This window comes from Fusarium verticillioides, chromosome 1 (genome assembly GCF_000149555.1).
Source record: "Fusarium verticillioides 7600 chromosome 1, whole genome shotgun sequence".
NCBI classification, from domain to species: domain Eukaryota; kingdom Fungi; phylum Ascomycota; class Sordariomycetes; order Hypocreales; family Nectriaceae; genus Fusarium; species Fusarium verticillioides.
In genome coordinates, this window is record NC_031675.1 from 4,069,066 (window position 1) to 4,090,370 (window position 21,305).

At 50.0% G+C, this 21,305-nt stretch overlaps 7 protein-coding genes across 7 annotated transcripts; 5 read left to right on the forward strand and 2 right to left on the reverse strand.

The window, feature by feature from the left end:
* Positions 1 to 187: 187 nt before the first annotated feature.
* Positions 188 to 2,896, forward strand: FVEG_00730 (hypothetical protein). Its single transcript, XM_018887325.1, has 2 exons — positions 188 to 1,120; positions 1,176 to 2,896. Exons 1-2 carry the CDS (start codon positions 695 to 697, stop codon positions 2,700 to 2,702), a joined length of 1,953 nt encoding a protein of 650 aa, XP_018743069.1. The 5' UTR covers positions 188 to 694; the 3' UTR covers positions 2,703 to 2,896.
* Positions 2,897 to 4,653: 1,757 nt separating this feature from the next.
* On the forward strand, positions 4,654 to 7,768 carry FVEG_00729 (hypothetical protein). Its single transcript, XM_018887324.1, has 4 exons — positions 4,654 to 5,436; positions 5,497 to 5,598; positions 5,660 to 6,243; positions 6,310 to 7,768. The coding sequence occupies exons 1-4, from the start codon at positions 5,402 to 5,404 to the stop codon at positions 7,548 to 7,550; spliced, it is 1,962 nt and encodes a 653-aa protein (XP_018743068.1). The 5' UTR covers positions 4,654 to 5,401; the 3' UTR covers positions 7,551 to 7,768.
* A 1,653-nt stretch (positions 7,769 to 9,421) lies between these two features.
* On the forward strand, positions 9,422 to 10,083 carry FVEG_00728 (hypothetical protein). The gene is made up of 2 exons (XM_018887323.1): positions 9,422 to 9,493; positions 9,546 to 10,083. The coding sequence occupies exon 2, from the start codon at positions 9,547 to 9,549 to the stop codon at positions 9,808 to 9,810; it is 264 nt and encodes an 87-aa protein (XP_018743067.1). The 5' UTR covers positions 9,422 to 9,493; position 9,546; the 3' UTR covers positions 9,811 to 10,083.
* A 687-nt stretch (positions 10,084 to 10,770) lies between these two features.
* On the forward strand, positions 10,771 to 14,749 carry FVEG_00727 (hypothetical protein). The gene is made up of 2 exons (XM_018887322.1): positions 10,771 to 13,100; positions 13,152 to 14,749. The coding sequence occupies exons 1-2, from the start codon at positions 11,612 to 11,614 to the stop codon at positions 14,366 to 14,368; spliced, it is 2,706 nt and encodes a 901-aa protein (XP_018743066.1). The 5' UTR covers positions 10,771 to 11,611; the 3' UTR covers positions 14,369 to 14,749.
* Positions 14,141 to 16,074, reverse strand: FVEG_00726 (carboxymethylenebutenolidase). Its single transcript, XM_018887321.1, has 6 exons — positions 15,768 to 16,074; positions 15,668 to 15,710; positions 15,578 to 15,618; positions 15,368 to 15,519; positions 15,185 to 15,310; positions 14,141 to 15,131 (listed from the first exon to the last, which is right to left on the reverse strand). The coding sequence occupies exons 1-6, from the start codon at positions 15,829 to 15,831 to the stop codon at positions 14,706 to 14,708; spliced, it is 852 nt and encodes a 283-aa protein (XP_018743065.1). The 5' UTR covers positions 15,832 to 16,074; the 3' UTR covers positions 14,141 to 14,705.
* A 330-nt stretch (positions 16,075 to 16,404) lies between these two features.
* Positions 16,405 to 19,687, forward strand: FVEG_00725 (protein SEY1). The gene is made up of 4 exons (XM_018887320.1): positions 16,405 to 16,794; positions 16,880 to 17,323; positions 17,378 to 19,125; positions 19,184 to 19,687. Exons 1-4 carry the CDS (start codon positions 16,703 to 16,705, stop codon positions 19,480 to 19,482), a joined length of 2,583 nt encoding a protein of 860 aa, XP_018743064.1. The 5' UTR covers positions 16,405 to 16,702; the 3' UTR covers positions 19,483 to 19,687.
* On the reverse strand, positions 19,487 to 20,792 carry FVEG_00724 (ribonuclease H2 subunit A). Its single transcript, XM_018887319.1, has one exon. It carries the CDS (start codon positions 20,679 to 20,681, stop codon positions 19,662 to 19,664), a length of 1,020 nt encoding a protein of 339 aa, XP_018743063.1. The 5' UTR covers positions 20,682 to 20,792; the 3' UTR covers positions 19,487 to 19,661.
* Positions 20,793 to 21,305: the final 513 nt, after the last annotated feature.

Consider the following 21,305-nt stretch of genomic DNA (forward strand, 5'->3'; position numbering starts at 1 on the left):
ACAGCTCGTTTGTTTAAATGGCCATGTTAGTTGAGAGAACCAATGAGAATCACAAAGTGAGTATGTCGGGAATTATACGGGTTTGTTAGAGTTGTGATAGATTGGCTGCCTACCTTATGTACAATGGCGTCAAGAAGTATGAATGTACTAACGTTAAGAGAAAAGCTTTTCGCTTGGTGAATGATGACGGCAAAACTCGATTGTGCACGGCCGTCTTACTGTATACGAGATACGGATAGATAGGTATAGACGTAGGCATAGATCTACAGTGGCAGTAAGCAGAAACTCCTCATCCTGGGCCAATTGCTAAATTTAGCCTCTTTTGCTCCATCGCTTGGTGGCCTAATTTGCAACATGAATCCCCCTTTCATATCTGAAACGCGTAGAAATACTCTTCGCTAAATAGCATCTGCAAGGCTGTCACACTCTTAAACTGTCTTGAACTGGAATACTGTTGCTCTCAAAGACAATCCTTAAGCCTTGGTTCGTTTGCTCGTCTTGTCCGTTGCCCCGTTGGATCAGCCGGCGAGTTCATGTCTCAAATCTCATCCTTCAGACTCACCTCTTGTCTGTCTCTGTTTACCCCCAATTCTCACATGAAACGAAACACGAAACAGCAAACTCGACTACGTAAAAGACGTGACGTGCTGAAATAACTCAGGGCCAAGAAAAAACTTGAAGAGATGAACTCGAAATGCCGTCACCTGCCTCTGTCAACAACTCTCCTCCGGCTCCGAGTCCGGCCCAGACTCAGCCTCCACCTCAGCCCGGCGCATCGGGGGCCGGATCCGCTGCGCCTCCGACCACGCGACCGGGCCTTCCGGACCGTGACGTTTCCGAGAACACGGTAGAGGATGCTTACGTTGACTTTATTCTCTTTTGCAATCCGGCAGTGCCGCTCTCTACTGACACGACAAGTCTGAGAGAGGCATTCCGTAATCCTCCTCGCAGCGGCGGCAAGTCCTTCAACACGTTCGCCATCTATGAGCTCGTCCGCAAATTCTACAAAAGTGAGATACGGACATGGACGGAATTGACTACGAAGCTTGGTGTTGAGCCCCCAGACCCGAGCAAGGAGGAGAGCGCCCAGAAAGTTGCACAGTATGGCGTGAGATTAAAGGTATGTGGTGGAGAGCCACCCAAACTCAAGGTTTACACACTAAAGGCCAGTCTAGAAGTGGATGAATTCCATGCACGTCAAGGCCTTCTTCGAGTATCTGATGGACATTCCGAATGATTACTGGACAAGTATCCCTACTGACAGTAACCCTACGAGCCAGCCTATCCGCGATGGTGTGGCTCTCGAGGATGACATGGCTCTGAGGGCTCTTTTCCCACACATACGGCCAAAGAGAGGGAGAAAGCGTCCCGTTGATGATGACACAGCCACTTCTCCCGCTCAGAGATCTCACCTCGCACCGTCATCAGCCGTTGAGGCCGTAAGCGGTCCTATGTCCATGTCATTGTCAGCAGATCCCACGAGGCTAAGCGCTGCACCGTGGACTCCGAGTGATGCTTCTCAGCAGACGCCTCTGTTTCGCTGGCCGCAGTCTGCTATCACACCGAACTCGAGGAGATCTTTCTGGGACGATGCTCTTGAGCCACAGTCTGCTGTTACACCGTCCAAGCCGAGGCTTACGACGCAGCGGAGAGGGCCTAAGAATGTGTCCTCTGCATGGAGACCTGGAGTCCCCAACGGTGGTGTCAAACCACGAGGACGGCCACCGATGAATAGAACTCCTATAGATGCTTCTCTGCCTCCGTTTCCTACCACGACCACCACAACAACCCCTGAGGAACCCGTAGCCCCCATTTGTACTCCGCCAGTCTCAGCTCCCGGGGTAGACAGTGGACAATCAGAGAATAGTTTCTCGATCCCCTCGATAACATCACAGCCGCATCCTACCCCTGCTCCACCGAAGCCTTCTCGCCCGAGTATATCTTTACAAGTTCCCGAAAGACCATCAGGCAGTGTTAGACTTGCAACTCCTCCCCCAGTCGTGGTCATCAACGGCCCCGGTGAAACTCAGGCTCCTCCTCCACACACATACGTCGGAACATCATCGAACTTTGCAAGAGCTACGGACGAAGTGACTACGTCACGACAGCATCAAGCTGAGGATACAATGTCACAACAAAAGGACGTTCCAAGGTTGTATTTCGAGAGGCTTAAAGAACGGACCAACGTGGATGAGGTTATCGGTTATATGATGCGCAGCCTCTTCGGTGCAGATTGGCTCGATGCTGAAGGAAATCCAACACATGCATGCTCAACGACTGAAGCGATGGCGATCGTCAACTCGGTTCTCGAAGACTTGTACAGAAAGGCAGCATCACCGGACATGTTTTTGATCAACCTAGCTGCCATGACAGGGGGCGGGTACCTCCTGGCCGGGACGACGAGACTCAAACGCGTTGGCCTGCAAGACGGCGCGATGAAGTATACATGTGAATGGATATACGGCCTAGGTCATCTCAGGGGCCAGTATCAGATGGAAATCGCTGTGCCAGTGGAGATGCTTGACGATTTTAAAGAGCCGAGTCCCGAAGCTATGTCCGCGGAATCAGCATCCAAGTTGTCTGCGGATGAGTGGCAGGCCAAGTACGAGAAGCTGCTTGAAGAGTTGGATAAGAAGGATAAGACGTTCATGGATCTGAGGATGAAGGTGACGGATATTCTGAGGGGCGTACCTAAGAAATGATGCTTTGTGGGATACTGTCGAGGTTTGCAATGGCGTGCATTGTTGAGCGGAGTTATTCAGTTGTTTCTTTCTTCAGGGCATATATGGTGTTGCTTCTTTCGGTTGATACTTTGCGAATTGTCGCATATATGTATGTATATGGTCGCTTATAATGGGCACTTGTTTACTGAGAATAATATGTGGTCACCTCGGAAATCGTTTTCCAAATAGCGGTGAATGTGAACCTCGATACAATGCAGTTCTAGGCATTCTGGGCACACAAAATGTAAGATGGTGTCACTGAACATTTACGAGAGCCTTGTTTGGTATATAATATTCGGATCTTTCGGGGGCTTACCATCCTAATCAAGATAAAGGCGAGGAAATCACATCGGCGACTCCGAGAATGTGTAAGCATGCTACACGATACTAGTTATTGCACTCTACTGCTATAGTGGTATTTTCTACCTACCATGTGAGAGCCCAGCCTTTCTGGTAGGTGTGGATAGTTGATGTTGCGACCTCACGATTGGACAGATTTACGAGCCGAAGGATCTCAGAAACCACGGGGCATCTGGGGATCGCACAAGAACATGTCGGGTATGTATCATAGTTGGGGCGGATGAGCTGGGGTTCCCTGGGGAAAATGCGAGAAAGAAAGGGTATGTATCAAGATAAGAGTCTGTGGTGTTGGTGGAGATGAGGCTACCCGGGGGACGTCCACTCACGATGCAGGAAATTCTGTTGCCTTGAGCTGAAGAAGAAGCCAAGGAGCCCGGGAGAGAAGCAAATGAGGTCATTCTTTGGAATTCTGGGGTAATTGGGGAATTCAAACGAAAAAGCGTTTCGTTCGACGATATTATTCATAATAGAGACTAGAAACAATAAACAAAATTGTAGCACACCGTTGGATTCCATGTAGCATCACGTGTAACCAACCCTCAAACGTTGCACTTCATTATTAGTCGGAGCTGGTTCGGAGGGTGTGAGAACGGATAAGCCAAAACGGCTAACCGAATAAATAAGCAATGCGATGTAGATCCATGCTGTTCTCAAGACCCGAGGAATCCTTCACGACAGAAATGAGTGATGTTCCCTACCTCTCTTGCATCCGGAGGATTCGATATGTGTGATTGCGCAGATCATTGACTGCTATAGACAGTTCGCCGGGGGAATTATGAAATCCTTGATCTTGATTGTCTTGGATCATGAAAAAAACACACTCCCAACTTTGAAGTTGTCATTTTGGGTTTGATCATGAGACATGCATGGTACCTTGTGATTACATGTGTTGGTTACAGCAACATGCTATTTGACTCTGACTTGTCTCTCGGAACAAAAGTTTGGCACGTTGAGTAGGGTTGCAGGGAGGCGGCACAGAGGCTGAAAGGATGGAGGGATGGATGCCAGACACTTTGTACAGTGACGATGGAACCGAGACAAGGGGGCCTTGTCTGAAGATGCTCTTTCGAGGTAATGGACATGTTGACTTTGAGCTGTCAGAGAACTATGTTCTTGTATGAAAGTTCCGCGGTTTACATGGTCAGGAAGAACTCAAAAGGACAAAAACAAATCAACGAAGCTCGGCATGTCCCTTGGGCTAAGCTATGAAGACGAGGATATGCCATGCTGTTAACTGACATGAGTAAACATGGGACATTAGACTCTCTACAAGAAGAAGAGACAAGGAGGAGATTGACTTGAATGTACACGCATATTGGCAAGCCAGTATCAATATAAAGAATTGCCAATGTTGTTGTGACCCAAAGACAAGTCTCGAAGCTGATAGATGATCCCTGCAAATAACGAACCGAAGTCAAGACCCTTGTCATTCAGACCCTTGTCCTCTACCCTGTCTCCCCCATGTTGGTCTTGTTCTTGTCCTTGTCCTTGGGTCACCGGTCAAAGCCCGAATAAAGCGCAGCGTCTTTCTCGTAAATCCATTCAACCAAATATTTGTTGTCTTTTCGAACTTTGAAATTCGATGTAAGATGGAGGAGTACCACCACTCTTAGTGCATTATTATCCCCGTCACTTGGTAGGTATTCAAGAAGCTGCCATTATAGTCTTAGGTCCAGTACTACTACATACGTACAGCAACTTGACTTTAGGTAGTGTGCCCCGGACCAAGCCTCGTCGTCTCACCCCAGACTCGCCTCGACTCGACTCAACTCAACTAGGCTAATCAAACCAACGGCCGGGGATCCTTCGACTCAACTCATCAACTTTGCCTCCTCCAAACTCTTTAACCAAATCCACGACAATTCATTCTCAGTCAACTGCTCGGTTGATTTTTATATAATATTAATCCTCACATCACGTCTAATCTCCCCCAGCAATCGCGACAACTAAACTGTCATCGTTCACTCTCTTTTCCTCGGCTTTGGCGTTGACTGTACCTCATTCTTCTCATCTCCCCGGCTTCTAACCCCACATCTTGAAGCGATCGACCGACGACACCCGCTAGAAACGGTTTGAAAGGACTCATCAATCAACCGGGCTCAACTCGACTGTCCCTGTACTAACTACGCCTCGTCTCATTGTCAACTAACCCGCCCACGACTTGCGCACCCCGAACAATACCATTGGTGTTGTCTTTTCTCAATCGGGGCAACCGCCCGTTTCTCCGACCAACCTCATCTTACTCTCACTCTCAACCCACCGGCCACAGTCCGTCCCTCAATCTCACTTTACCAGTCACTGGCTTTCTTCAACACAAGATGGCGCCGAATCGCGGCGAAGACGACATAGAACGGTATATTCTGCCCTTGCTATCCCGTTGTCGATCTACATGCATGCTGATCAGTGCTCTCAGTCTGTCAAGGACCACCAATGAATATCCTTCTAGTTCCATGATAGAACATGCACGGCGTCCTTCAGAGGCTTATGTCAACCTCCATGCAAACATTGAAGCCAAGTACGCTCACTGAACCTCGGCACGCCCGCTCAGTCCTTATGACTAACTAACATCGCCCAAGAATCAAGAATCCCCTCTGGGGCCTTCCACGAGCAAGACTTCTAGCTGACGTTGATGACTTTTGTCGAAAAAAGGAACTAGAACAGTACCGCCCACTCATTCGCAAGGGCGCTCTAGTTGCGCAGGACCCTACTGGCTATGAGGATATCGATGGAGACGAAAAGCTTGACGACACAGAGATACAAGCGCTCAGGGACGAAATCCTCCACAAGTGGCGAGTCCCTTTTGTCCTGTACCTGACCGTTGCGACATGCTCCATCGGCGCTGCCGTACAAGGATGGGATCAAACAGGTTCAAATGGAGCGAATTTGGAGTTCCCCTATGCTTTCGATATTGGCAGCGAAAGTATACACGACAAGCTCCTCGTCGGCCTCGTCAACTCTGCCCCTTACATCGGAACAGCTCTGTTTGGCTGTTGGCTTTCGGATCCCCTGAATTCCCGCTGGGGTCGTCGCGGCACGATATTCTTCTCGGCCAACTTTTGTCTCTGGCCTGTCATTGGAAGCGCTTTCTGTAACACCTGGAGACAACTTTTTGCGTGTCGTGTATTACTTGGTATTGGAATGGGTACCAAGGCTTCAACAGGTGAGTTTCTTCCTCTCCAAAACCACCACCACGTCGCCAGGACCTCGTAGCTGACATGTGATACAGTCCCCATCTTTGCCGCGGAAAACTCGCCCGCCCCGATTCGAGGAGCCTTCGTCATGAGTTGGCAGATGTGGACGGCTTTCGGTATCTTCCTAGGAACGTGTGCGAATGTCGCTGTTACGAAAATCGGCCATAACGCATGGAGATTCCAACTAGGATCAGCGTTCATCCCAGCTGTACCCTTGATGTGCTTGATTTACTTCTGCCCAGAATCACCTCGTTGGTACATGAAGAAGAACCGCTACCAAGATGCGATGAAATCCCTGTTACGTCTACGAAACCACCCGATCCAGGCCGCTCGCGATCTATACTATATCCATGCGCAACTCGAGGTCGAACTGGACTTTATTGGCGAGGCACATTATGCCAAACGTTTCATCGAACTTTTCACCATTCCTCGCGTGCGCCGTGCTACTGTGGCCTCATTCGTCGTCATGATTGCCCAACAGATGTGTGGGATCAACATTATCGCGTTCTACTCGACTAGTGTGTTTCGAGATGCAGGTGCTGACGATAACCAAGCTCTGCTGGCATCGATGGGGTTTGGACTGGTTAACTTTGTCTTTGCCTGGCCTGCAATATGGACCATAGACACCTTCGGTCGACGATCTCTGCTACTCTTTACCTTTCCTCAGATGGCATGGACACTGCTTGCAGCAGGTCTGTGTACTTTGATCCCAGGCACAGGCGGAGCTCACATGGCGTTGGTTGCGTTTTTTGTCTATCTCTTCGCGGCCTTTTACTCACCTGGCGAGGGACCTGTGCCTTTCACATACTCGGCTGAAGTGTTTCCACTGTCGCATCGTGAGGTCGGCATGTCGTGGGCTGTGGCAACCTGCCTCTTTTGGGCGGCAGTATTGTCTATAACTTTCCCACTGATGTTGGCTAGATTGCATGCCATTGGTGCTTTTGGCATGTATGCAGGCTTCAACATCGTCGCGTTGGTCATGATCTTCTTGCTGCTACCAGAAACAAAACAGCGGACGCTTGAGGAGCTGGACTACATCTTTGCAGTGCCCACTCGTGTCTTTATGAGATATCAACTTACGAAAGTGCTTCCCTGGTGGATTAGACGATGGATCTTGTTCCAACGAGAAGCGAGACTGGAGCCGCTGTATCAATTCGACACCGTTGGCGAACCCGAGGACAATCACAGCAGTGACTTTGGCTATGAAAACGATAAGGCAAAAGTTGAGTTGAAGGATACAATTGGACTTACGTCAGGAGTTCAGACGACACGATGAGGTTGATGGTAGAGATTGTGATATCATGACATTCGGCGTTTGCTTATGGGAGACTTGATTGATTTGAACAGTTTTGTCTGTACTGTACTCTTATGATACCCTGCATGAGAAAGTAGCAAGCGAAATGGAATTCGGCCTTGTATTTAACTAAGGGAGATGAATACTCCACGAAAGAGGAGAAATAAGTGTGTTAGTTTCTAGCCAAGTGACGTCAGGTGAAGACTAGTTATTGTCTGTATGATATGTACGGAGCGGAGTGCCTATGTAATGGTCTGCATCGTCTGTGCTATTTACGTCTCTGATCGTTATTCATCCAAACCTGACGCTGAAATTCGCCGGGCTCCTTAGTTCGATGTGAGTGACGTCGTGATAGCGGAAAGCGAAGCGGGCTTCCTCAACTGAACCAGTCTTGGCCCAAGGTAGGAATTCCGTCATTCTCATTCGGGGCCTCGGGAGATGATCACCATCCCCACTTGATCAACATTCGGATGGGTTGGAAAGAGATAAATGCCCAAAAGGCGTTGATGCTCAGTAACAGAGCTGAATTGGGAAGTGAGACGATAACGCCGAGGCCGACACGGGCGTCTACTGTAAATCGAGGAGGCACACCGTCTCCCCATACAAGTTCTTATTCTTTCAACGTCATAGTGCTTGCGCGCGCTTAGCTCAGTGAGTGACGCACATACTGTGTAGCTTCTCCTCGTTTACGATACCCGACGATACGAACTGGGGGAGTGAGAATTCTTTGGGCGTTTCTACAGTAGAGCAAGAGCACGGCCAAGCTTTTCCCGGGATGTCTGATCGATCAGATCACGTTGCATTTTCTTGTTGTTGCTGGCTGAAGCGGAGACTGCTGATCGACCTGCGTGGATTCCTCGTGAATAATGGGATCGACATTACGTTGTCGAAGGTGGATGGGCACTGTGGGTGAGGAGTGAGACATGAAGGGTCCAGCAGATTAGCAACTGTGAGAATGATCATTGAAGATGATAATAGCAAAGTATAGCAGCAGTTGAAGTTGAAAGAGTAACAGAGGAAATGCGGTTGGTGGGATAGTAAGCCAAGCGATGACCCAAACTGTCGGTCCTCTCGAGTTCCAGTTTCGACGTCGTCCCAACTCCCAGTGTCAGTGTAGGTAGGGTTACACTCCATCAGGATAGCAAAGACACAATCTTGGCACCGGGAGATGAACCGAATTTAATGTCGCCTTGCGAAGAAATAGGGGGACATAATTATTATCAACGTGTCCTCGTCTCGTTTCATATATCCGCAAACTCTACCATTTCAATCCACGATGAAACCTAAAAAAAGAAAAACAATTCACGGTCTCGACTTTTTTGACTTTGACTTCCATCACAGTGGATGGAGGTCAAGGCGTGGACTAACTAGCGAGCGTTTTCCCCCTTGCCGTCACCCTTATTCTGACACGTTGACACAGGCTAATGCGGGATAGCATGACTTGAGGTCACTTCGTGTCTGCAGGGGTAAACATCATGGCTCGTTTGGTTCATTCTGAGCCAGTGGCAAGATGAGAGGGGCTTGAAGCAGGAAATAAGTCTTGGTATGGTGAGCCGAAGATGCATCATGGAGTAGAAGATGAAATGGCCAGAAGGATATATCCATAGGCAGCATCATAGAAAGCAGCTTCAACATGCTCGCCAATATCAACGTCAAGATATTTGATCAGCGTATGTAAACTTTGTCTAAAGATACCGACAGCTGCGGCAGTTGGCGGCTCTGGTGGCGTAGACGCTAGAATTCCCGGGAATGACGAAAAGAAAAAGTGGTTGGTTTCGTCTTGTCTTCAATGTCTTATTAATTGCGCGTCAATTATGCAAAGGTGTGCTAGTCGGGGATCAACAACACAAAAAGGAAACTCAGCCGTTGAAGGCACGAGAGGCTAATCGTTAGCCTACGACTTGTTGAGCCGCCATCGACCCTTTGTAAGTCCATCATCGAATAAGAACTTTTCGTAATGATTCTCACCATGTGCAGCATGCCGAACTCTTTCAACAACATTCGAACCATCACAGATCAGGGGGAACTCGTACCGTGTTTCACTGTGGCAGTTGTTGGCGTCAAAACGTCAGCTCCCGATGTGGGATCGGTATATGGACCCATTGAGATCTCTGGTGTAAATCTTTGCCATGAAGGGACGCCTCGAGAGCTCGAAGCTTTCTTGGTGGGCAGTGCTGGGTGGAACAAATATGGAGAAGATATGGTTAGATGCCAACTCTTGGTGCTGTGCATCGGTGATTGACTGATCTCTCGTATCGAGAATCGCCTCTAGTACCCAGTTTTTGCTATGTTTCTTCCCTTACTTGGGTATGTGTGCTTCTGATCATGGTAAAGATATTCTTCTTACGGTGTAAATGGGTGGCCTGTTGGTGGCCGAGGGTGATTTGAACAGGCAAACCGAGACATACACAGGCTTTGATTGTTAAAGCTGTGAAATGTCATGCATTTGCCTGCCAAAATCACGTTCGTATAAGCCCACGTCTCATCCTTGGTTGAATCCTACATATTTCTTGTCATAACTGCACTGTACATGTACAGTATTTCGCGTATGTGTTGAGTTTTCCGCCGCGTAGCACCCCAGCCCGATTTGGAGACGTGAAACAAAGGGGTATCTGAGACCAGCTTGTCAGTGGTTGTTTGTGGCTGCCGGGGGGCGGCGCCTCCCCCTGGCCCGGCGTTGAGAACCGCTGCAGTTCTGACATATTACTGGACAAACGCCGACATTTGGGGGGCCGGGTGCCCCTGAAGCCCGGCATACAGCAGATGAAAGGAAAAAAGTGAAAAAGAAAAAAACTTGCAGAGGTGCCCAGTGTCTGGGGACCCTGTCGCGGATCCTTTTTCAGCTGGTAGGGCTCATGATCCAGCGGGAGGGGAGCCCTGAAGGCCCTAATGACCCAGGACCCAATTGGACTTGGTCCATACCTACTCAGTGGAGAGAATAACTTGAGTGGGTGGTTGGCTTTTCGCCATGACTGAAGACGCGCTGCTGGTGGATTCACGGCCCCTAAGTTCTCCGGAGCCATGACCCGCCCGTGAGTAGGAAGAAAAAAACAATCGGGGACCCCTTTTGTTGCTGACGGTATCTGAGTCCCGGCTTGGTATTTCTGGGATTGTGCTTGGATGGCAAGGCGGACAAACCTCAAATAGCAACAAAGCCAGGCCTAGCCTAACTTAGTACATAAGAAAAAAAAAAAAAGCACACCATGATAGTGGATGTCACAGTGTAATTTGTAAATATCTCGCACTCACACGAGCTTGAGCAAGAGCCAAGTCCGACAGGGAAGTAACAAGGAACACCCACCCAATCCATGATCCCCGAAACCTCGTTCGTCAATGATTGACTTCAACCTCTCTTTCTAGTCGTTCCCTTTCTCTCTTTTCTTCCTCTTCATCATTTCTCCACCGACTCTCGTTCCAGTCCCTATTATAACCACGGCCCTCCCACCCTGGCCTAGGCTTGCCCTTCTTTTGAAAGCTTCCCATCTTCTGTTTGTTTCCTAGCTCCTAGGTTTGATCTCCCTCTCTCTCTTGCTCATTTCACCTCAGGTAGCACCAACAACCATCAACTTATTCCTGTTCGTCTTCGCTGGAGAAGACTGCAGATCACCTTCGCTCTTTGTCCTATACCTGCAAAAAAGAGGAGGAGAAACACATGGGATCGTTGTAGCGTTTTTGTTTGCATTTATTTCCTTGAATCTACTACATCATCGGCATACAGCACAGCATTAAGCCGAGCATTGGCATATCTAGCTTGGAGCAAGTCTTCAGCAAAAGGATAATCACCCCCATTCCTACCTGACTCCTAGACACCCTAGGAGCGCAAGCAGATCATTGCGGCTAAGGATTTGATATCCTACCACCGTCTCATATCCTGCTAGCACTGCCCGACCTCCAATCTTCAAACGCCTATCGGTTTCATCATCGGCCTCGACTCACGCCAACGGGTCGATCACCTCTTAAATCGAAGTATTCAGGCCACCACATCGAATACTCCCACACTTTCAACTCCCTGGTTGGAGTTTGATATATAACTGCACACGAGAATGGTTAATCGCCACGTTTCTTTGTCTCCCCGCAATTCGCGTCACTCTCACACAGGCTTCGTTCCCCTTGGTGGCACCAACAGCAATGACGAAATGGGCGACGGTATTCAGCTCACCCCGGTCAAGAGCAATGCCTCTGCCCGGAGTGGTATGAGGAAGGCCGAGATGCCTCAACCCTCTACCATGGATAGTAACTCTCCTACCGAGGACGAGAAACTCACCGGTCAAGGTCACCGTGGCCGTCGAAGGAGAATGGGTGATGGTCTCTCTCGCAGCGGTACCGGAGGAGAGGAAACCACATTGAACCCAATGGGTAGACTCTACTACAAAATTATTGGCTTCTCTGTTGTCACCAGATACCTTGTATACGTCGTCCCCGTCGGTCTTCTCTTGGCCATTCCCCTGATTGTCCTCGCCGCCATTGGCAAAAAGGATGGCATTCCTGTCGGCAAATGGAACGGAGATGGTGACAGGTCTGGCGACGATGGCCCTCCGCTCTTCAAAATCTTCCTCTGGGTTCTCATCATGTGGCTCTCATGCTGGATCGCAAAGATTGTTGCTTGGTTCTTACCCTCGCTCTTCATGTTCTTTACTGGCGTCGTCAGCAAGGGTACTCGCAAATACGCGACTGTCTTGGGAAACCTCATCCTCCCTTTCTCCTTCTTCTTCTGGGCCTTGGCTTCTTATGTCACTTTCAAGAACCTCTGGATGGAGGAAGATAGAGGCAAGAACTACGTCCCGTGGGTCCGCACTATGGGCCGTGTCCTTGGTGCTCTTTTCGTTTCTTCAGCTGTCTTCCTCGGCGAAAAAGCGATTGTCCAACTGATCGGCATCTCCTACCATCAGCGATCGTTTGCCAACCGTATCAGGGAGTCTAAGCGTGAGGTTCACTTGCTCGGGCTTCTTTTCGATGCCTCTAGAACCCTCTTCCCTCTCCATTGTCACGAGTTCGCTGATGAGGATGCCATCATTAATGATAGCATTGAGGTGATGCTCCGTGGTAAGAAGGGACACAAGCGCAACGGCTCTGCCACCCCCATGAAGCTCATTGGAGAAGTTGGCAAGATCGGAGACAAGGTTACCTCCGTTTTTGGCAACCTTGCCTCTGAGATCGCCGGCCGACAAGTTTTCAACCCCAACTCCGCTCATTCTATTGTCATCGAAGCTCTTGAGAAGACTAAGTCATCTGAGGCAATGGGTCGACGTATATGGATGTCTTACGTTGTTGAGGGTCACAACTCACTTGTTCTGGATGACTTCCAGGAGGTTCTTGGACCTGCTTACAAGGAAGAGGCTGAGGAATCATTCTATATGATCGACGGTGACGACAATGGTGATATTAGTCTCGATGAGATGGTTCGAAAGGTTGTCGAGATTGGTACCGAGAGAAAGGCCATCGCCGAAGGTATGAAGGATATTGGTCAGGCTCTTCAGGCTTTTGATAAGATTCTTCTTGTCGTCGTCCTGCTGATCGTTATTTTCGTTTTCCGTAAGTCTCACCTCGGAAGTGTGTTTTGAACTTTACTGACAAGCCCCTCAGTTGCTTTCTTCCAGAGCAGCTTCATTACCACCCTCACCACTGCCGGAACTACCCTGCTTTCTCTATCTTTCATCTTCGCGGTTACTGCCCAGGAATTCCTCGGTTCTTGTATCTTCCTTTTCGTCAAGCACCCCTACGATGTCGGTGATCGTGTCGATATCAGTGGCACCAGGATGGTTGTCAACAAGATCTCCCTCCTCTACTCTGTTTTCCACCGACTGGACACCATGCAAACAGTTCAAGTGCCCAACATTCAGCTCAACAACATCTGGATCGAAAATATATCTCGTAGCAAGGCCATGCACGAAACCGTCGAAGTCAACGTTTCTTTCGATACCTCATTCGAGGACATTGAACTTCTCCGCCTCGAGATGGAGAAGTTTGTTCGACAACCCGAGAATGCTCGTGACTTCCAGCCTGATCTTAGCATTAGCGTTGGCGGTGTCGGTAACCTCGACAAGCTTCTGCTCTATGTCACCATCGCTCACAAGTCCAACTGGCACAACGATTCCGTCCGCGCCAGCCGCCGTTCTAAGTTCATGTGTGCACTTGCCCTGGCTCTGAAGAAGGTGCCTCTCATTGCCCCTGGTGGTGGCGGCGAGCCTCTTGGTGGACCTACAAACCCCTCTTACTCTGTTACTGTTACCGATGAGTTCGCCAAGAACAGCCGTGAGGAGGCTGCTAAGGCCACTGATGAAGCTCGCATGGTCCCAACCTCGAAGCAGGAGAACACCCAGGAGAGCCAGGCCCAGGCCGCCGAAGGCTTCAACTCACGGCCCCCTGCCGCCGGCCTTGGTGTCTGGGATAATAGTGACAACCACACACTAGGCTCTCATGATGATGAAGTCAACCGCAACCGCGACATCGAGCATTTGCGGACTGATCTCAAGCGTGAGAGCACTCGGGGTCGGCGCAAGGCGGGTGAGGCTATCCCCTCACTTTCTCTCGAGACGGCTCCTCGTGCTAGCATCACGTTGACGCAAGCAAGCCCTCGCAGCCCTCACCGTGGCCCCTTCGATGAAGAGGCTGAGGCTGGCATGGGCCCAACGCCCTACCATTCTAATCTATCTGCCGGCCCAACCCAGGGTTCTCAAGGCTACCAGCCATATGCCGGCTCCAGTAACCAGTACAATGTCGCCCACCCCCTGCAAAGGCCTGGTCAGGGACCGCCTCAGGGGCCACCTCCTCAAGGACAACCACCCGCTCCCCAGCGCTAGTGGACCTGGAAGTGAGACATACGAACTGTAACGGCTGATCAGTGTGTATTGAAAGTAGTAATATTGGGGTGGTTATTTGGGACGGAACTGAATTTTTCTATGTTGGTATTCGGTTCACTCGAGAGACTAGAACAGTCATCTCCCTTAGAAATCAGATTGGGTCATCCGTATAAAAAGATTGGGCGTATGTATCGGTTTATGAAACCCAGCCAGGGACTGCAGAGCAGCAGCTCTCAATATTCACGAAGTAAAGAATCTAGATTATTATTACACTTCAATCAGATATTTTGAGGATAATTGTTTCTCAAGGAACTTTACGTCTGTGGAGGCTACTAATTTAGCAAACGTGCTCTGGAGGTGGGACATCGCCGTCCTTTGCCCCCAACTCAGTCTTGAGAACACGACCGAATAGTTCCAACAGAACCTCGAAGCAGACTTTGGTGATGGCAGGATCATAACGTCCCTTGCTTAGCTCGTCACGGATGAAGGCGTGCTGAGCCCACGCAAACTCATAGAAGCTGGTAGGGACACCAGCCTCGCGAAGCTTGGCACGGATTAGATCGCGACCAGCATCAGGGACATGAGTGTCCTTTACACCGAAGATCATGGCGACCTCTCCCTTGAACTTGTTGAAGAGATCGATGGTGTGGTTGCTGTCGGGAGGAGCGGTTGATGAAGTGTTGGGCGCATCATAGGGGCCGAGTGTGCGGGAGTGAATATCCGTTGCGAAGTAGGCCACGCACGCAGAGATGCGAGGGTCAAGCTGTGCCGAGCTGTTGAGTGATATGAAGGGAAAATGTTAGGTGAAAGACTTACAGCAGCGCGAACGGCCAGGTGGCCACCTAGACACATGCCTGTAGCTCCAATGCGGCCCGTACAGGTGGGAAGTGAGAGGAGGTAATCGACGGTGGCATATGAGTCGGCATCATAGGACTCGAGGGTCTATAACAGTTGATTAGAGTGAGTTCAAGTAAACAGTGCTGATTGTCGAGTGAATACCTTTTCGATCTTGAACTTGTTGCCACGATCAGTGTCCTCGGCATCGTACTTGAGGGGCTCAGGGCCGGTGAAGTCATGGTAAGATGAAGGTGCAGCGACAATGTAGCCTTGACCAGCGATCTGACGAGCGAAGCGGGCAACAGGGCCAGTGACTGGAGAAGTAGAGTGAGCTTGCTGTGATGTTGATGTGATTATAATATGAAGACTTACCTTGGTAGATCTCGCTGAAAAGACTCACACCAGGGAAGCGTCTGAATTAAGGTCAGAATGATTCAGCGCAAGAGGACTCAGGATACTTGCGCATTAGGATATCCAGGGATAGTTGGATGAAAGACAAAGATGCCTGGTCATGAGTGTAAGTTTCTTATATCACATATGATGAGAGTTGAGCTGGACATACGCATAGTACCCTCCTTGCCATTGGCAGAGGTAGGGACATCGACGTGAGACTCGTTGATCAACATTTTTGCTTTCCTGAGACCTGATATTTTGAAGGTTCAGATTTGTAATATTGGAGGTTATGGATTGTAGTTGTTGCTTTTATCCATTCAACCTCATATCATTATCAACTTCCCCTCGATGCCCCTCGGCGGGGTGTTACATATGGACATCCTTCAAGCGAGACGCCTCTGATTGGCCGAGAGCAACACCATTCAAGCTTGATAACTTGATCCGTCTGTTGTGGCACCCGGACCGATCCCGCCAGCAGCCGCTATAACTAGAACCAGTCTCATGACTAAGCAGTAGTAAGTTCTTATTAGCAGAACGCAGCTGATGACATGTCTTGGACACCTACGGTGCGTGTCCTAGGGCAGCTGCTGCAGTACAATGTGACCGCTTTTTTGAACACCGAATCACGGGCAGAAATAAACATGTGGCAGGGGTATAGCTAATTACCGTAGAGCACCTGCATATAAGGAGTGATAGGGAGGTGCTTCAGTGGGACCTCGACTGCTAATCCGCCTTCGGACCGTCGAATCCTAGGGGAGAAGAGCAAATAAGTACGTACCTCACAACCCCATCATTCCCGTCGTCGTCACAAGGATCTTTGCTGTCCTTCCTTGTCTCTGTCCAGGTGGTCACAACTTTTTGGTCGTTCGACTGCTCTAGTTATTTGCCCCAACAACTCTCGATCCTGTTTCTGACTCTTTTCTCCCTCTGTACGAATTAACAAAAGGGACACTTCCCGAAGCATATATTCTCACGATAACATAAGCTCATCATAACGAGGGTCGCCACCCGTACTTTATCCACGGATGCACGCCCCAGCTCTCGAATAAACCACCTCTACCTACATCTACTACGTTTCTCCTTGATATATATCAATCGCATACCATGAACGGCCATTTCTCTGCCGTCGGCGAGGCGCCGGGGGCTGGAAGCTATGAGCATGGCGTCCAGGTTATTGACGAGGATAAGGAGTTCAAGTATGTACTGTACAGCTGTCGAGTTGTTCCCGCCACTTTGTCCATCATGATGTCTACAGTACCGACTAACCCTACTACACTACAGCACCCACCTCAATGAGTATCTCAACGTTACCGATGTTGCCGCCTCTGGCTTCAATTACCATCTTATCTCCGTCTTCGGCTCCCAGTCGACCGGAAAGTCGACCCTCCTAAACAACCTCTTCGGCACCGACTTTTCTGTCATGTCAGAAACCGAGCGTCGACAGACCACCAAGGGTATCTGGATGTCTAAGAACAAGCGCGAGACGAGCGCAGGCACAAAGATGTCCGACAACATCCTTGTCATGGATGTTGAGGGCACCGATGGTCGAGAGCGCGGTGAGGACCAGGACTTTGAGCGCAAAAGTGCCCTGTTTGCGCTGGCCACCAGCGAGGTCTTGATCGTCAACATTTGGGAGCACCAGGTTGGTTTGTATCAGGGTGCGAACATGGGGCTTCTCAAGACCGTTTTCGAGGTCAACCTGCAGCTGTTCCTCAAGGACAAGCAGTAAGCCGAGCTCTACGGTGGCCCATTGCTTGCGCGATTACTAACTCTACCTAGGTCAACCCCTAGATCTCTACTCTTCTTCGTCATTCGCGATCATCTTGGCACTACACCCTTGGGCAACCTCCGAACCACTCTGATTCAGGACCTGACTAAGATTTGGTCGTCCATCTCCAAGCCTCAGGGGCTTGAGGGTTCGCGCATCGAGGACTACTTCGACTTTGGCTTTGCTGCCCTGCCCCACAAGATCCTTCAGGCGGATAAGTTCACCGAGGAGGTCCAGAAGCTTGGATCGCGGTTTACGGCTGGACATCGACACGGCAAACCTGGTCTGCACGGCGACCAAGAGCTCGAGGGTGGTCTCTTCCTCCCCGAGTACCACCGACGAATTCCTGCCGATGGTTTCTCTGTTTATGCTGAGGGCATCTGGGACCAGATTGTGAACAACAAGGACCTGGATCTGCCTACCCAACAGGAGCTTCTGGCTCAGTTCCGTTGCGACGAGATTTCTCGAGAAGTTTTGATTGATTTCGACGTCGTAGTCACGCCCCTTGAAGAGAAGCAGAGCGAAGCTTCCAAGCTCGGTGTTCCAACCGTTCTGCCCGATCTTGGCCTGGCTGGTAACGATGCTCGCCAGAAGTGCATCAAGGCTTTCGAAGTGCAGGCAAGCCGATACCATAAGGGGGTCTACGCCCGCAAGCGACACGAGCTCGAGGGCAAGATTGATACTCGCCTGAAGGCACTCTACCAGGGCCAATTGGCCGCCGCACACAAAGCCGGTGTCACTGCTTTTGGCGAGGCTGTTGCCAACAAGGTGAAGGCTGGGCAAAAGGCTGGTGGTAGCTACGAATTTGCCGAAATTGTCTCCAACGAAAAGCGGAAGACGCTGGATATCTTTGGTGTTGAGGCTCAGAGCTTACTCATTGAGGGTGTCTCCTGGACTAACTTCGAGTCGCAGCTCAAGCTCTTTGAGAAGGAGCTTGACGAAGAGAGCGCTAAACTACGAAAAGAAGAGATGCGACGACTTGCGACCCGTGTCGAGCGCTGGGTCAGATCTCGACTTGGCGATGCCGTCGGTCTCGAGTTCAACAAGTTGGGCAGCGGCCGAGCCGGCGGTGGTGCCCCCGAAACAGGCGAGAAGCCTGACACCGAGAAGGATCTCTGGGACAGAGTATGGAAAGTATTCACGGGCATTGTCAAGGAAGCCGAGGTTCGATTTGCCGAGCGAGCTAAGAGCTTCGACGCTACTCAGGAAGAGGTTGAGATCGGCACATGGCGATTGCGCCGAAAGAGCTGGAACGCCCTCCGGGAAAAGATCGAGGAAGAAGTTATGGAGGGCAATATTCTGCTGAAACTTCGAGAGAACTTTGAAGATAAGTTCCGATACGACGAGGCCGGTGTACCCAGGATATGGCGTCCCAGTGACGATATTGAGGGTATTTACACCAAGGCGCGAGAGTCTACTCTCACCCTTGTTCCTCTTCTCTCGAGATTCCGGCTGTCGGAGACATACGGCCCTCCTGACTTACCAGGTTTCGTTGGACCTCAGCCCAACGGTGTCCAGGCTAGTGATGAGGAGGACCTCGCACCGATTGGGGGTATTGACGAAGAGGATGGCAAGAGCCTCGAGGAGGAGATGACGGTGCTCAGCGAGGGCAAGCGCCAGGATCTTGTTGTACGATTCAAGAAGACTGCTGATGGAGTTTATGTCGAAGCTAAACGAGGTGCTATTGGTGGTGTTGCTCAGGTTCCTTGGTACTTTTATGGTTTACTCCTTGCCCTTGGCTGGAACGAGATATTGACTGGTAAGTTTTATCCGGCTATGATCGGGCTTTCTGCTTTGGCTAACAAACGGCGCTTCAGTTCTGCGAAACCCCTTCCTTTGCCTCCTTATCCTGGTTATCGCTGGAGGCACATATGTTGCATACACGCTTAACCTCCTCGGTCCTATGCTCTCAATGGGCAATGCTGCTATGACCCAGGGTGTCGAGATTGCGAAGCAGCAGCTCCGCGACTTTATTGCCAACTCCGATACAGCACGTCAAGCGGTTGGCATGCCTGCGCGCGAGGACAGCGATAACATTAGCATGGATACTTTGGATAGTCGGGGCAAGAAGGCCAACACGACTTCTACGGAGAAGGATGACATTGACGACATTTAATGTATAGGGGTTGTGTATAAGTCTGAGCAGTGGCGCAAGGCCTTCTCGAGTATGATTAGCGAACAGGATATAATGTCTACTGTAAAAATAAAAGGAGAATATGTTCGATTCACTTGGCGCAAGTGATAACCAAAATTGACTGCTTCAATAAAATCGTTTCCGAGTAGATTTGGGGGTATTTAGAATGCTTCCAAGCCAGCCGACGTACCAAACCAATTGCCCAGCTCCGATGACTCCTTATCCTTGTCCCCCGAGGGGAAATAATCGGTGAGCCTACTCGTCTCACCGTCATCCTCGAGTGGCCACTCAACCTTGACACCATTTCCCTTGGCCTCAAGCATGTCCTTTGCTGTTCCCCAGCTGAACCGACACTCCGGTCCCCATCCGAAAACAGGATGCATGTTGCCCTTCATCCATCCAACGCAGCGTCCGTCAGATGGATATCCTGAGCCCCATGCCATACCCTCGCCATCCTTCTCATCCTCATCCGCCCTCGCTTCAAAGAGAACCTCGAGCGCGGCATCACGAGTGACCTTTGCGCATACTGATGCAGCACTGACGCAGGCGTACAAACTATCCGCCTTCTTGGCAACCGTAATTTTGGCTGTAGGAAACACGCGCTGCAGCTTTGCTTGATATGCTGCTGGTTGGCCAATTGTATCAACGTAAATCTCTTGGATGTTTACGCCCAGTGCATACACAGCCTTTACAAGATCGACCGTGGCGTCCATAGCTTGTGCATTGAGGTTATACGCATTTGTAGGTCGGTACATGTTCGCGCCGATATCTCTAGCCGATAGCGAGGCCGTTGCCCAGCCACAAGAGTCGTGGAGATCCGAGCCAGGTGTGCAAAGTGTACGCATAAGGTCTGAGCGAAAAGCAGGTGTGAGGGCCTTGGAATCATCAAAGTGATGCTTCTCACGAAGTAGAGAATCAGAGAGATCTATGGGGAGGTAGAAGACGCCGTAGACCATGGGGCCGAGAACAGGGCCACGTCCGGCTTCGTCGACACCGAGACAACATGGAGTTGCTGAGGATGGATCAGAAGGGTCGCTGGGAAGTAGGGAGGAGGGAACGGCGGAGAAGTGGTTGAATGATGAGCCTGAGAGAAGGGCTTCACCATGGACTGAGGGTGGGATATAAGTTGTCGAGGAGCGGGCGACTGTCTCGGGGACGTCTTCGGCTGGTGAATCCGTCATTATGAGATATTTTATGGATGGTAAAAGGTTTAGTTTATTATGCTGCAGGTTGAAATTTTGGCAACAGACTTGTCAATTGATCGTTTCGACGTTTCTGGTTGTCGTGGAAGTTGAAGTAAAGAGAAAGTTGGTGGTGAGGGTCCAAGGAGACGCGTCTAGACGCGTTAAGCACCCAAGCCCCATAATTTATACAGTGACCATGGAGCTAGCTAGCTATACCTATAAGCAATTGACTACCACAACCAGCCTAAAGGCAGGTATGGCAAGCTCCATATTGTAAGTCATGGGAGATGTACGATTGGCTTGGCCTAATTCGAGTTGCAAGTTATAATTTATTTTCTTGGAGTCATGTTATCTGATATTGCCCTTGATGCCCGTTGAAAGCAAGTAAACAAGCCACTGCACGCACGCACGTACTCACTTATACGGCGCGCCACTCTAAGTCAAGCCACATGCAGCAGCAAACTGAAAGTATCAAGTCAACCACCTCAAAGATGAACACAACAGATTGATCGAGCTCCTGACGGAGTATAGATCAACGAAAAGTGAATAATTCATCTGCGGCATAGCTCTTCTCTCACTATGAACTACGCATGCAGTCAAAGGACCGGGCAATTTATGGCG